This window comes from Hyaena hyaena, unplaced genomic scaffold, assembly GCF_003009895.1.
Source record: "Hyaena hyaena isolate Hyena2069 unplaced genomic scaffold, ASM300989v1 scaffold_611, whole genome shotgun sequence".
Taxonomy (NCBI): domain Eukaryota; kingdom Metazoa; phylum Chordata; class Mammalia; order Carnivora; family Hyaenidae; genus Hyaena; species Hyaena hyaena.
Genome location: NW_024081242.1, coordinates 567,680 through 580,985, shown reverse-complemented (window position 1 = coordinate 580,985; position 13,306 = coordinate 567,680). Strand labels below are relative to the sequence as shown.

The 13,306-nt window shown below is 57.3% G+C and overlaps 1 protein-coding gene across 1 annotated transcript; it reads right to left on the bottom strand.

Moving 5' to 3' along the window:
• Positions 1–1,089: 1,089 nt before the first annotated feature.
• On the bottom strand, positions 1,090–12,934 carry ARX (aristaless related homeobox). The gene is made up of 5 exons (XM_039257244.1): positions 12,422–12,934; positions 9,786–10,677; positions 7,113–7,158; positions 3,989–4,317; positions 1,090–1,710 (listed from the first exon to the last, which is right to left on the bottom strand). The coding sequence occupies exons 1-5, from the start codon at positions 12,615–12,617 to the stop codon at positions 1,470–1,472; spliced, it is 1,704 nt and encodes a 567-aa protein (XP_039113175.1). The 5' UTR covers positions 12,618–12,934; the 3' UTR covers positions 1,090–1,469.
• Between the last annotated feature and the right edge of the window lie 372 nt (positions 12,935–13,306).

Here is a 13,306-nt window from a genome sequence, read left to right as displayed (position 1 = left end):
ACACACACACACACACACACACACACACACCCTCCTCCCCCTGGATATACCTTGTATACCTTGGAGCCCGCCCCCTCAGAAGCCAACGCCTCAGCTTCATGCTCTCGCCATTACCTGTCATCTGTGACCGCGCACTTCCTTGCTACGTGGCGCTTTCCACGAACACTTTCCTTCGCCTTCCCAGCCAAGACGCCCGCTCGCTTCAGATTTCTGTCTCCACGACCAACAACGCCTACGGTACAGCCACCCACCCTGCAGCCCACTCCACGTCCGTAGCCCGAGACCCTCAGCTCCCGCTGCGGAAAGACCCACGGGCGGAAAGCGCTGCGGCGGCGGCGTCCTTAACTTTTGCAGGAAACCCGAATCCCTCTGAGGATCACATTCAAACCAGGGGCCTCTGCCAGGAAAACGCGCTTGCAGATAAACCGAGGAGGTTCCGGGGCGCCAGAGCCCCCCCCCCCGCCGCCCCCCGCCTCTGTCCACCCTCAGTGCCTGCATAGAGCATTCACACTTCCTTTTGTTAAACATATATTTTTTTTTTATTTTGAGCGTGACACTTCTCCACTAGATAGCAAGGAAAAGTGATAACAATTACACATTACACAAAAGTACTGTACCATTGCCTTTATCTTGAAGGTTTCGGAAGCCTCTACAGTTAATAAGTTAAATAAAGGGCTTGAGTACATAAATATTTGTCTAGGAACCCTACCGTATCTACAACACAGTAAGAATCTACAGGAGGACAAACTTTTACCATACCACGCTGAGTGCAATTGCGTTATAACATTTCAAATATACAAAGCTCTGTTCTTTTTTTTTTTTTTAATAACAATGGTATGTACAGAATCAATAATCACAGTTTGGTGACTTCAACAGTCCATATTCTAGCAGAGTATTTCCCTTTGGTTTGATATAAAAACCTTGGTTGGTGTATGATAAAGAAGAGAACAAGAACAAGACGCCCCTTTCCGTTAAGTGCACTGTTAGCTATCTTACAGATTCGCATTCGCTTCCCTGGCCCTGGCTTCACACCGGGGCCCAAGCTGGGGAGATCAACTTAGAGCGCCAAAATGCTATTGCAGGAAAAAAAAAAAAAAAAAGAGCTAAGTGGAGTGTCAGGAGGAAGAGAGGTGGGGTTTCTTAATGTTTTAACTTCAATACCAGGCGTCTTGGAGAGAAAACCTCTCCGATATTTTCAGTAAAGTAAGAGCGGGAGAGACTGGGTGTTCAGAGTGGGAGCGAGGTGGGCCGGGGAGGGGCGGGGGCGGGTGGACAGCCAGCCGAGGAGGTGCCACGTCCGGTAGCGCCAAGGGCTGCCTTGCCCGCATCCGGGCTGCTGCGAAGGCGGCTGCGCTCTCTCAGTGCCGTCTCGGGAGTGTGCTGGTCCTCTGTTTCCATTTGGTCTTGAGTGGTGCTGAGTGAGGTGACCTTTCGGGGTGCGCCCGGGGCGCGAGGGTGGAGGGCAGCCTTTAGCACACCTCCTTGCCCGTGCTGGTGCCCGGCAGGATGTTGAGCTGCGTGAGCTGCGCGGCGTGCTCCTTGGCCTTGAGCCTCAGCGCCGCTATGCTAGAGGCGCGTCTGTCTGCGGCCGCGGTGGCCGGGTCGGCCAGCGCGCCCGACGCCACCGCGCCCTCCACGGCCGGCGTGGGCTGTCTCAGGAGCGCGGCCGCGGTCGACGCGCTGGTCAGGGGGGCCATGGTGGAAAAGAGCCTGCGGGGAGAGCAAACAGCGCGGTCACGGCCTCAGGAGCTGAGCGCGTTGCCGGGGACAGCGTTGCCCGCCGCGTCTCACCAGGGGAACTGAGGGCCACAGAAGGGCGCGGGCGGGCGCCGCCGCACAAGCCCGGAGTCGCAGGGCTAGGGCTGGGCCGCGGGCTGGGGAGCTTGGGCGGTAGGCTGGGGTGCTCTGAAAGGCCCTTACTAGAGCAGGGAACCAACGGAGGGGGGGGGGAAGAAGGGGGGGGAGGCCATGGGGCCAGAGATCCTGAAGGGACCGGAGCCAGGGCGGAGGCAGGGCCTGTGGCCCAAAACCCCACGGCCCAATTGCTTGGATTCTGTGGTTTTGCATCAGAAGGGGTTGTATTCCCGGACCGGGAGCTCCAATTGCCAGAAGAGAGAAGAGAGACAAAGAGAAAAAGAGAGATGGAGGAGTAAAAAAGAGAAAGAAGGGCGAAGGCGGGATTAAAACTGAGCAAGACCTAGGCTGCAGACTTTGTCCTCTTCCTAGGGCGCCTTCTAGGCCGGGGACTCCTTTTGGCCTGGGAGAGCTGGCCTCGCGTGTCCGCCTTCCCTCCGACAAGGCCGCCCTCCCGCGCCTGACCGCGCTGCCGGTGCCCAGCCAATGACCGCGAGGTAGGGGTGTGGGGCGCCCGCCTGTTGATTTCTGCTCGGTAGGCCGCTCTGACCCGCCCTCCGCCCCGCGTCCGGGAGCAGCGACACCCTTTCCCCATCGCCCTCCCTGTGTCCTGCAGCCTCTTGCCCCGGAAAGCCTCCGAATTCGTGACCCCCGTGAGCGGTGCACGGCGACTCCCAAGCCTGGGACCCTAGTCCGTGCCACCGCCTCCAGTCGGCGCCGGGATTGCTTCTCGCGGCGCCTCCACCTCCTTCGCACAGCACAGCAGCCCTGCAGCTGAGGCCAGAGCCGCCCCTGGCCACCCCAGTGCCACCCCAACTACCACCCCAACCTTACCTACCCCCCCCCCATGCCCTGGGTTTGGGCTCCGGGCTCCTGCAGGGCTAACTCTGAGTTTCCACCATTGGAAATGAGCCCACGAGGGTTCGAGGAGAGGCTCCCGCTTCTCCCAGGCCACCTTCTACCCCTCAAGCCACCCCCAACCACACTCCTCTTCCAGCCTCTCCAAATGTCTCAGTTCGGTGCTCCAGCCAGGGTCTGCCGGCTTTTACGGGGTGCCTGGGTGGCTCAGTCGGTTAAGCGTCCGACTTCGGCTCAGGTCACGCGTCACTTGTCAGAAGGGAAGGGGTGGGGGTCGGCGAGATACAGGACTTAAAATTGTTTTCTCAGAAAAAAATAATACAGTGTGGCCTGGAGGGGGCGTAAGATGCTCTGGTTCCACTAGGTAAACTGAGTCACTACACTTCAGAGCAATTGCTGTTTATTTTATCGGTTTGTTAGTGAAACTACTTCTACTTAGTGTCTTTTTTTGAAAATTTTCTCTAAGATGATTTTTTGTTAAGTGGCTGCGCCGTTGGATGAATCTATTATTTCTTTGTTCTCCCAAAGAGAGATCATTGAAGCTGCATTCAGTTTTATTTTCACTGCACTTTCCAACTTAATACATCCCTCCTTTGTTTCTTTGTCTGTGTGATTATACAGACTTTTTATTCCATCATTCGATGTTCATTTAAAGAAAGGGAATTATAATATACGATGAACTGTTTCTTTTATTTCGTTGTCTTGTGCCGCAGTGAGGGTCGGGGCTCGAGCGTGTGGGGAATGGCTGGCAGCGGGTCACTTGAGTGACAGGGAAGTTAGAGTCTGGGGAAGAAAAAAGAGTTCTTTGCACCCAGAGGGCCCCTGGCTCCGGCGCTCCTGTGGAAGCCGGGGCTGTGCTGCCCTGCCAGGCCCTGAAGCACGGGGAAGGCTTTCTGCGGAATTTGAGGAGTCATCCCAGCTCCGTAGCCTGCCCCTGTCCACGCTTACACGCATGCCACCTATGGCCTGAGCTCGTGCTGCCTTCAGATGGTACTTTTACAGCTTTCAATGGACACCCTCCGTTGTTACGGTTGTCGTTACTGCCGCCGCCCTCCCCTATGCCGCTCAGTCCCAAGTCACTCCCTTCAAGAGCCACAATGAGGCAAAATTAGATAGTATTTTCTTTGACTAAATCTCTGAGAGTTGGCCAAAGAACAAAGATGTTGTGTAGCCACTACCTGTCTCCCGTCTCTGGCTCCTCCCTGACCCCAGCCTCTGTGTGTGTATGCGAGAGAGAGACAGACAGACAGACACACTCCCGGAGGCCGCGCGTTACCTGCCGAACGCAGGGCTGATGAAGGCCGGGTGTCGGAACACAGCGGCTCCGAGGAAAGTGCTCAGGCCCAGCGGCGCCCCGCTGGGCGGCAGACTGGCCGAGCCAGGCGGCGGAGGTAGGCTCGGGAAGGCGGCGGCGGCGGCGGCGGCGGCGGCCGTCCAGGCCGAGTCGAGCGCCGGGTGGTGCGGGGGGAAGGGGCTCGCGTCCAGGTAGGGGCTCAGAGGGTGGGTGGCCGACAGCGGCCCGGGGAAGGGCAGCCCGGGAGGATGGGTCTGAGCGCCCGCCTTCTCCCGCTTGCGCCACTTCGCCCGACGGTTCTGGAACCAAACCTACAAGGCGGAGAGAGCCGGGTCGGCGGGGCTCCGGGCGCACACCCCCCCTCCCCCCACAGTGCTGGGAGCCTTTCCTCCTTTCCACTGAGGCCGGCGCCCACTCGCTCCTCCCTGGCCTCGGGATGCTCAAAGACACCCCTGGGGCCAAACAAGAGGCGCAAAGGAGCCCAAACTTAAGGCCAGCAGGAAATACAGGGCGAGCAAACCCTTTCCAGTGCGTATTTCAAATAGCCTAGTTCCTTCCCAAGTTGGAGGAAAATGGTCCGATGTTTAGAGATGGGGACACCGAGGTTTCAACGTCTCCGCGGCCGTTTGCTTGCTGTGCGTCTTTAGGCACCTCACTTAAACCTCTCTCAGCCTTAGTTTTCTAATCTGTAAAATGGTGATAATAAAACTTCACTCCTAACGCTGTTGTGTGGAATGAGCAGCACGAAGCATGTGCCAGCTCGCGGTGCACAGGGACTCCTTGGCAGTGGGCAGCCACCCAGAGACCAAGGCATCTCCCCTTTTTGCCCCCTATCAGCTGTTTTCGCCGATTTCAGGTTTACCCGGCAGCTGGCAAAATCCCTGCTGTGTTGAAAAGGGAACCTCGGGAAGGCGGTTCACTTATTCTTTCCAGATACACTACTGAACACCGTAGAGCACGAAGCTGGCCTCGGAGGCTCCAGGAGAGCTGGGAGGGAGGGGACAAGTGCCCGAGCGGACAAGCAGGCACTGTAGCGGGCAGTTCTCCAGGAAAGGAAGGACGGGTCCTGGGTCCTCGCCCGCTCTGGGCACGGCCTGCTTCTAGCCTGGAAGGCACTGACTGCGTGGACCAGGGAGGCGGCCACACCTGGACAGATGGGAATGGGGGTGCAGGAGAGCTCCAGAAGGTACACATCTTCAGAGCGAACAGGTCTCTATTTCTTTGTAGGACGTGGTCCAAATAGGCTATTTAAATAAGATACGTCTAGGCTTGGGGGAGGTTTTTAGTACAAGGTATCTTCCCAATTGTTAATAGAAAGCAGTTTTAGTAGAGGCCTTTACCTGAAATGTGGCAGCTACCATAGTCTAAAAATAACTCCCAGGCGCATGAAATTATTTTTATGTGACCTGTTCGTCACACCCACAGCTAATAAGACATGCTCCTTCCCCCCTGAAGGCATTAGTATTTTTAGCCTTGGGTTTATGCCTGCACACCAGTCTAAAAATTAAGAATGAACTCCAGGGCTGTACAGAGTTATATTAAAAATATAATGTAAACGATCCCAGAGGCATTTGTTGTGTTTTGTTTTTTTTTTAATTTGAAAGACATCCGCGCCTTTCCCATAGACACACCGGAGGCTGTCTCACTAGCACTAGTGTCTCGGCTTGACTTCTAGAGAGCCACATATGGCAAGAAAAATCGAGAATCCACATCGGTTGGTTATTTAAAATCCTGCTGTGCGGGGGGGCCCGTCCATGACATTCCACAGCCTGGAATAATCTATCAGTGAGTCGGAGAAACACTCTCGGGTGGAAATTCAGAGGCTTTTTCAAAATAAGACTAGATGGGACCGGGCTGGGTGGGCAGCGTTTGTGTATCCAAATCCGTCTAGACGAGAATGTCCGCTGCTCTTCGCCGGCAGTGAAAGGAGTGGAGGGGGGAGGGGAGCAGGGGCAGCGGGATGCCCTCAAAGAACGTGGAAACCTTTTACAGACAGATCGTCTCTCCGGCTCCACTGCCATTATCAAGATGTCCGCCCGCAATTCCTCATTATTGAATTAATACCTCTGAGGCCCCCCAAAGGTAAACGAAAGGACTCTAATAATTCATATTCACTTAATTACATCTTCTCCAGTGAATAGGGAGAGAGGAGAAGGGGAGGGGGCGCTCTCTTTCTTTTTAAAAGTTATTTAACTTTCCCACGACTCGTTCCCCTGAGCTGAAAACACGGAGTTGCTGTCACATCTCTGTTTGACAATGGAGAAATGTGTCAACAGAAGGGAGGGGACAGGCCTCATCATTAGCCCTCTAATGCAAGAAGCTGTTGTGTATTAAATGAGCCATATGGAATTTATTGTGCTTTATCAGCGCTTGATTTTGACTGTAAAGTGATTCACTCAGCTCCTAACCCGGGGACATCTGTTTTCTGTTGGCCGTCGGGGCTGCCCAGTGTTGATCGTCTCTCTGGTTATGAGGCCTGGGTTCGGAAATGCACTCTGGTATGGGGCTGCAAACACCTTTAATAGCATTGCACTCACTCCCTATTAGATCAATGTGGGCTCATTGCTATAAAAAATGGGAAATCAAATAGCATTAGCCAGCTCCTTGTGCGGGCGGAGGGGAAATCAAACAGCATTTTGCCTTCAAATGGCCCTGTTTGTTCTAGCACTAAGTGGGCTTTTATGAAGCCCGATTGGAGACTTAATCGCAGCCAAATACCTGCTTGGAGCTGAGCGGATTTGTCTAACAACCAAATCCATGCTCCATCCCATTATTTCAATCAGGAGAAGTCACTCCTCCGATTGTTTCCTACAGGGGCTGCGGAACGGGGGGGGGGGGGGGGGCTCCTGACTGCAGTTCAGAGGCCCTGAAACCCCTCTTCTGGTCCCGGACTCCTTCCTCAAGGCTCCCAAACCCAGAAACCTTCCCCTCCAACCTCCCAGGTTTTCACATTTTAATCTTTTGGGGCATGTGTGTTTGGAGCTGCTTTTCTGGTTCAGCTCCTCTTCGTTTTACAAAGGGGGCCTCAACCCACACCAATTCATCACCGCCCCTCTCTCCCACTCTCCCCCACCCCCGCCTCCTCCCTCTCTGCCGCGCTGCTCACCTGGACTCGGGCCTCAGTCAAATCCAGCCTCATGGCCAATTCCTCCCTATAAGAAAGCAGCACACGGACAGGAGGTCACAGCAGGCTCCAGCAAGCCCTCCCAGCCACTTTGCCCTCGCTGGCAGGCCTCCTCCATCAGGGTCTCTCCTGGCTGCCCGCCCTCACCCCCAAACATATGGGCATCATGATCCCCTCACCACTCGAGTGCCTGCTCTCTGACTCCAAACACACAACACGTTGCCGGATATAAGATATTGTATTGTATCATCCTCTATTCAGGAGTGACGCGAGGGTGGCTTCTTGAGTCTCTTAAGTCGAACTGGGCACTGGGATTCGCCCTCACTCTCCCTTAAGCCAGAGTTAGACAAGAAACACGCACACAATTGCTCACACCCTGCTTGGTCCTCATATTACACGGGAGAAGAGCTCAGCACTCAACCACAATTTTTCTTCGTGCCCTTGGTGTCTTTCTGCCTTAGAATTTTTTCTGCCCCCCCCTTTTCTCTCTCCTTCTCTTTCCAGCTCTCCGCCATTCCCTCCATCTCTCTCTCTCCCCCCCCCCGCCTCCCTCCCTTCCTCTCCCCTTAGGTCATACTCCCCATTACCCTCTGGAGATATGTTAAGCTTGTTAAGAGTTCAGTGGGGTAATTTTTTGATTAAACAAAATTCTGCGCACCTCCTGACTCCGGTGCCCACTACAAACCCTGCCCATCTCAGGGGAAGTCAATTTAACTGAAACCCTACCCCGTCATTGCAGTTATTACTGCGACAATTAAGGCAAATAGGAAACCATTAAGATGCTGTAAAATGGCTTACGACCTGTTTACCGAAAATCTGAGCTTGAGAGAATAATTGGCTGTATCCCCGCTAATATGAAAGATTGGGGGCCGCCCTAGCCTGCTAGCCTGGGGCCTGGGTCTGCGCTGCCGGCACGCCCCCCAGTCCACACTTGAAACTTCAGGACCACGAGAAAAGGGGCTCACTAGGCAGCGCAGCGCGTTCCGCTGCCCCCCTGCGCAGTGAGCACCAGCGAATCTGAAACCGCGCTGTTGGCTGGCTCCCTGCCCGAACCAAGGAGCTCTAAGTAACCCCCAGTTGGAAAGGGGTGAGCGCAGGTGGCGAAGAGGAGCTGCCCCCTTTCCCGTACTATGGTTCCCCCTGGAGAAGGTAGAAAAGGGCAGCCCTGGATGCCAGTCGGCACCACGTCATTTTCTTCTTTTGAAATACGCATGTGTGATAAATGCAAAAAGCAGGTCGGACAGTTAGCTTTTAAGATTTATGTTCTTTTTTTTTTAAAGAAAATGAAGGGACTGGATGATACACGGGAGGACCAACTTTAGCTCAAGGGATGACCAAGTTTGGTGTTGGCCAGCACCAGATCCACTCTCTTCCATTACTGGTTAGGAGAGAGTCTGGCCATTACTGGCCAGATCAACAACTCTTTAGAGTTGGCTCGGGCCGCGACGGCTCCGAGCAGCAATTTCTCCCGCAGTTCAAAGGGGTGGGCAGCTTTCAGCTTCTCAAACGCATATTGAAAAGCTGCACACGTCTTGAGTGAACAAGCTGCCGGAGCTTGACAAGCCCTGCGCCAGGCAGACACCCAGCCCTCTCTCCCTACCCGCTGAAGGAAGTTTGCCCAGAGGCTGGCTCCTCGCCTGAGCCCAGATCTTGGCTTTAGGGTGGGAGAGGAAGGCCCCCAGGCAGCCAGCGCCCCAGGTTGCTGGATAAGCTGGGGCCCAGGGGCCCAGTCGTCCCACCTCTTTCCCCAAAACACGCGGGCAAGAGGGAGCAGGAGCGGGAGCAGGCGGAACACCTTGGCTGGACAGCCGTCCAAAGAGAAAAATCCCCCCAGCTGTTTTGTCTACTGGCTGCCAGCAATCAGGTCCCACCCCCGTAAACCCGTGTGCATTAAATGAACGTCGGGCTTAATGTGTGTGGGGGAAGAGAGGACCGCAGGAGAGGGGAAGATTCTGGCTGGCACCCGCCGCACCCCCCCCCCACCCCCCAGATGTACGGATACCAAACTCTGCCCAGTTCTGACTTCCTTCCGTTATTTTAGAAGTCCTCAAACGACAGAACTTGAATCTGTTTTAAAGGCCTTCTCCGCAGCCACGGGCTCCAGCTGCACTGTGAACAGCGAACAGCGTAACTGATACCCACCAGGCTCCTGGGGCATGAGGCGGGGGTGGCTCGCGCACCACACAGTGGCCAAAAATAGCCCCTGTTTTTGCCTTGGCCGCGAGGGCCCCGCGGCGCTTCCTGCGCCTCGCCTGGGACCTGGCCGGGACCGCAGTGCCCTGGGTCCTGAGTACGTGCGCTGGGGTACGCGTGCCTCCAAGGTGGCGCGTCCAGGCACCCTTTGGAGAGGCCGTCCTTCTCTAACTAAAACTTGTCATTTGAAAAAATTAAACCGGGGAGACTTTGGGAGACTCTGGGAAGGAAAAGAAATCGTCCCAGTCCGAACTTAAAGCCCCGAGTAGGGGTGGGGTTGGGTGTGGGTAGTCTTTGGTGAGCAGGGGTGGGTGCGTTGGGAGGGCACACCTGGGTACAGTCCGGGAGCCAAGCCCCTGTCTCGAGCCCGGAGCCCCTGCCCGCCCACCTTCCCTCCCTGGGGCCCGCTGGCGCTGTCCACCAGCCACCGCCGCCAGAGCCGCGACCGCCCTTCTCGCGTACCTGGTGAAGACGTCCGGGTAGTGCGTCTTCTGGAAGGCCCGCTCCAGTTCCTCCAGCTGGTAGCTGGTGAACGTGGTGCGGTAGCGCCGCTGCTTGCGCTTCAGCAGCCCCTCCTCCGAATCGCTGCCCGCAGACAGGCACACGCTGTCCTCGCCGTCCTTGCCCTCAGCGTCCTCTGGGTGCAGCAGCAGCTCCTCCTTGGGCGATAGCTCCCCGCCCTCGGTGGCCACTGCGGCGGCGGCGGCGGCGGCGGCGGCGGCGGCGGCCACCGCGCCAGTGGCGGCCACGGCACAGCGCCGGGGCTCCTTGAGCAGCGCGCGGGCGTCGTCCTCCAGCATCTCCTCCTCGTCGTCCTCCAGCAGCTCCTCTTCCTCGTCCTCGTCCTCTTCATCCTCCAGCAGCTCCTCCTCGTCGTCCTCGGCGCCCGTACCGCCTGCCGCCGCCGGGGCGCCACCGGGGCCGCTGGCCGCGCCGAGGCGCTCGTCCGGGTGCGCTGCGCCCCCCGGGCCACCCAGCTCGTCCAGCGCGGGCGGCGGCGGCACGAAGGGCGCCCCGTTCTCGCGGTACGACTTGCTGCGGCTGATGCTCACCTGCGGTGCCTGACTGATCTTGAGCGTGTCCCAGGCGGCGGCGGCGGCGGCCGCGGCGGCCACGGCGGCCCCCGCGCCGTCCGGCCGCTCCCCGGGCCGCGCGTTTGGCGGCGGCGGCGGAGGGGCCTCCCCGCGCGGACCCGCGGTGGCCGTGGCCGCCGCCGCCGCCGCCGCCGCCGCCGCCGCCGCCGCCGCCGCGGCGCCCTGGAGGAGGCGGCCCCCGCCCGGGCCGTACAGGCGCCGCAGCTTGGGCGGCAGGTGCAGCTCAGCCTCGAACGGGGCGCCGCTGCCCTTGGGGGAGCCTGCGGGCAAGGGAGAGCGGTCAGCGCGCTGGGCAGCCGGGCGGCCCCGCCAGAGCCGCCGCCCGAGGCCGGCCCGCCGCGGCTCTCTCGGCGCCTAGGCCCCGGCCCCCCCTCCCGCGTGCTACCGGACTTGGACCCCCGTCTCTCCCACTTTTGTCGCTTTTTCTTTTTCTCTGCGTCTTTCTCTTGTTTCTCTTTTGGTCTCCTGTCCTCCTCTGCCCCTCGCCTCTCTCCCACTCTTCCCTTTATTTCCTTTCTTCCTTACTTTTACCTCTCTCTCTCTCTCTCTCTCTCTCCCTCTCTCCCTCTTTCCCTTCCTTTCGTTTTTACTTTCCTTCTCTCTTTCTTTCTTTCCCTACCATCTCCCCGTTTCTTTTCTCATCTTGCTCTTCTCCCCCTTCCTTCCTTTCTCTTTTTCTGCGCTTTCCGCGCTCGCGCGCCTCCTCCTTTCTTTATTTCTTTTTCTTTCCCTTTGCGCTCTCACTTTTCGTCCTCCCCACTTCGGGGCAGGGGAGAAGCTGGAAACATTCAACAACGTGAAAAAAAAAATCACGACCACCCTGAAAACTCCGCGCACGACCCCTGCCGCAGCTCTGCCACTCAGGCCCAGGCTGGCGAGAGGGGCGCTGCCCCTTGAGCGACCCCTGGGGGGGCTGAGGAAGCGGCCCAATGGCCCTGGGCGCCGGCCGTGCCCCAGCAAGCCCGCAGCGGGAGGGGGCGACGGCTCCTTGCACAGAAAGGCAAAGAAAAATCGTCCTGGAGAAAAGTGGCTCGGAAAGGCCTGGGAGGGGGCAGAAGGGGGTACAACAGGCTCAGGCCGCTCTTCCCCTTCGAGGAAGCGCCTGGCCCAGGGGCCGCTGCCGGCTAAAAAAAGAAAAGGAAAAAGTCAGTTTTATTTTAAACGGCCCCTTCTCTGCCATCTGCTCCTGTCTTCCAAGTGGCGCTGCGGCTGGACCGCTGGATTTCGGATTTTGAAAGAAATCAACAATTCTTTCCCCGTGATAACTCTGCAGCCAGCTCAAGGCGAAACTTGAGCGTAACAGGTTCGAGGCAAAACGACGGTGGCTTTGGAATTTTTAATTTTAGAAAAAAGAAACCCTTTTAAATATTTCAACTCTATTCTTAAAAATAACACAGCAGAGAAAAAATAGCACCCAGAAGCCGCACATTTCATACATTTCAAATACAATAAGAAGCATTTGGGTAATCCCAGGGAGATGTTTTCTGCAAAGCTTGGGTTTAAAAGGTCACAAGTAATCTACAATTAAAAAAAGAAAGAAAGGGCGGGGGGAGGGGTGGGGAGAACACCGCATATAAAGAAATCCTCCAAAGAGGAACGACCGAGGCTCAGTCGGTCTGGAGACCCCTATTCACAGCTTTAGGGGTTCTTGTCTTCAAGTTGTTGTTACAAGGGTCCACCAGGCACCTGCTGTTTCTGACCTGTCGCCCCTCTTCAGAGCACTCCCGAGGCCACCAAAGGGGGTATTTAAACGACCTCAATACCGAGAATCTAAGCCCCACCCCCCCACCCCCCAGCGAAGCTTGGCCTCTGTTTCTCGAAGCAAAGAGGGAGAGACAGCCCCTGGCGAGATGTTTGCCGCTCTTTGAGGAACCAGGCCTCAGAGTTGTTCTCTCTCTTTCCTCCATGTCCAGCTTGACAACCCCAGGCCCCTGGCCCCCGAACACCAAACATCCAAAACAGTGCCCAGCACTCTTTGTAGGTGCCTGGTGAGCGCAGCCTTACCTTGCACGGCCTTTTCCTGGTCGGCGCGGCTGGCCAGTGGAGCGGGCAAGCTCTGCGCGGCTCCCAGCAGCCGCATTTTGCATGGGCTCCTTCGGCCCAGGATGCTGTCGATGCAGTAGGAGGAGAGCAGAGTTGGAGATTTACTTTTGCACTCGGGCCTCTCCGAGCAGCCCTCCTCCTGGTACTGATTGCTCATGGCTGGGGCTTTTTCCCTGGGCGCAGAGAGCAGGGCCGCTGGCTGCCTCTCCTGAAGGGTGGGATGGATGGGTGTGTGTTGGGGGGGTGGGGTTAGATGGCTGGGTAAAGTGGATATTACTGCGGTCTCTGCGCCTCTCTGTCTCCCTCGGTTGCCGGCTGTTGGCTCCCGCCCTGCCCGCGGCCGGAGCTCGCCCTCTCCGCGCTCAGGACAGGCAGTAACAAGTGTAGTGAGCTGCGGGCGCGGAGCTCTGGAGTCTCTCTCCTCCACGTGCTGAGAGGCGGCCTGTGATTGGTTCTCGCCAGAGGCCGGGCTGCGCCGGGCTGCGGGCTCAGCGCAAAGCCTGGACTGGAATCGGAAAGGCCGGCGGGAGGGGGGGGGGCGCGCGGTGCGGGGGCTGAGGGGACGCAAGGCTCTCGCCCAAAACATTTTTTTTCTTCTTTTGTTTTTAACTAACAACTTTCTAAGTGATCTATCTTCTTCCTGCAGCTTCCCCTTTAACCCTTCCAGGCTGGCCCGAAGCTCTAGCTTATTCTGAAGTCAGGCCTGTGGGTGCCACTTGGGCGCCGTGCGCCCCTTCCACCAACCAGAGGACCTCGCTTCCTGGAGGCGAGGCCTGGAGGCTCGCGTTCAGACCGGCTTGGTACTTTTCAAAGCCAATACTGCGGTCCCAGGACAGCGCCTCGACC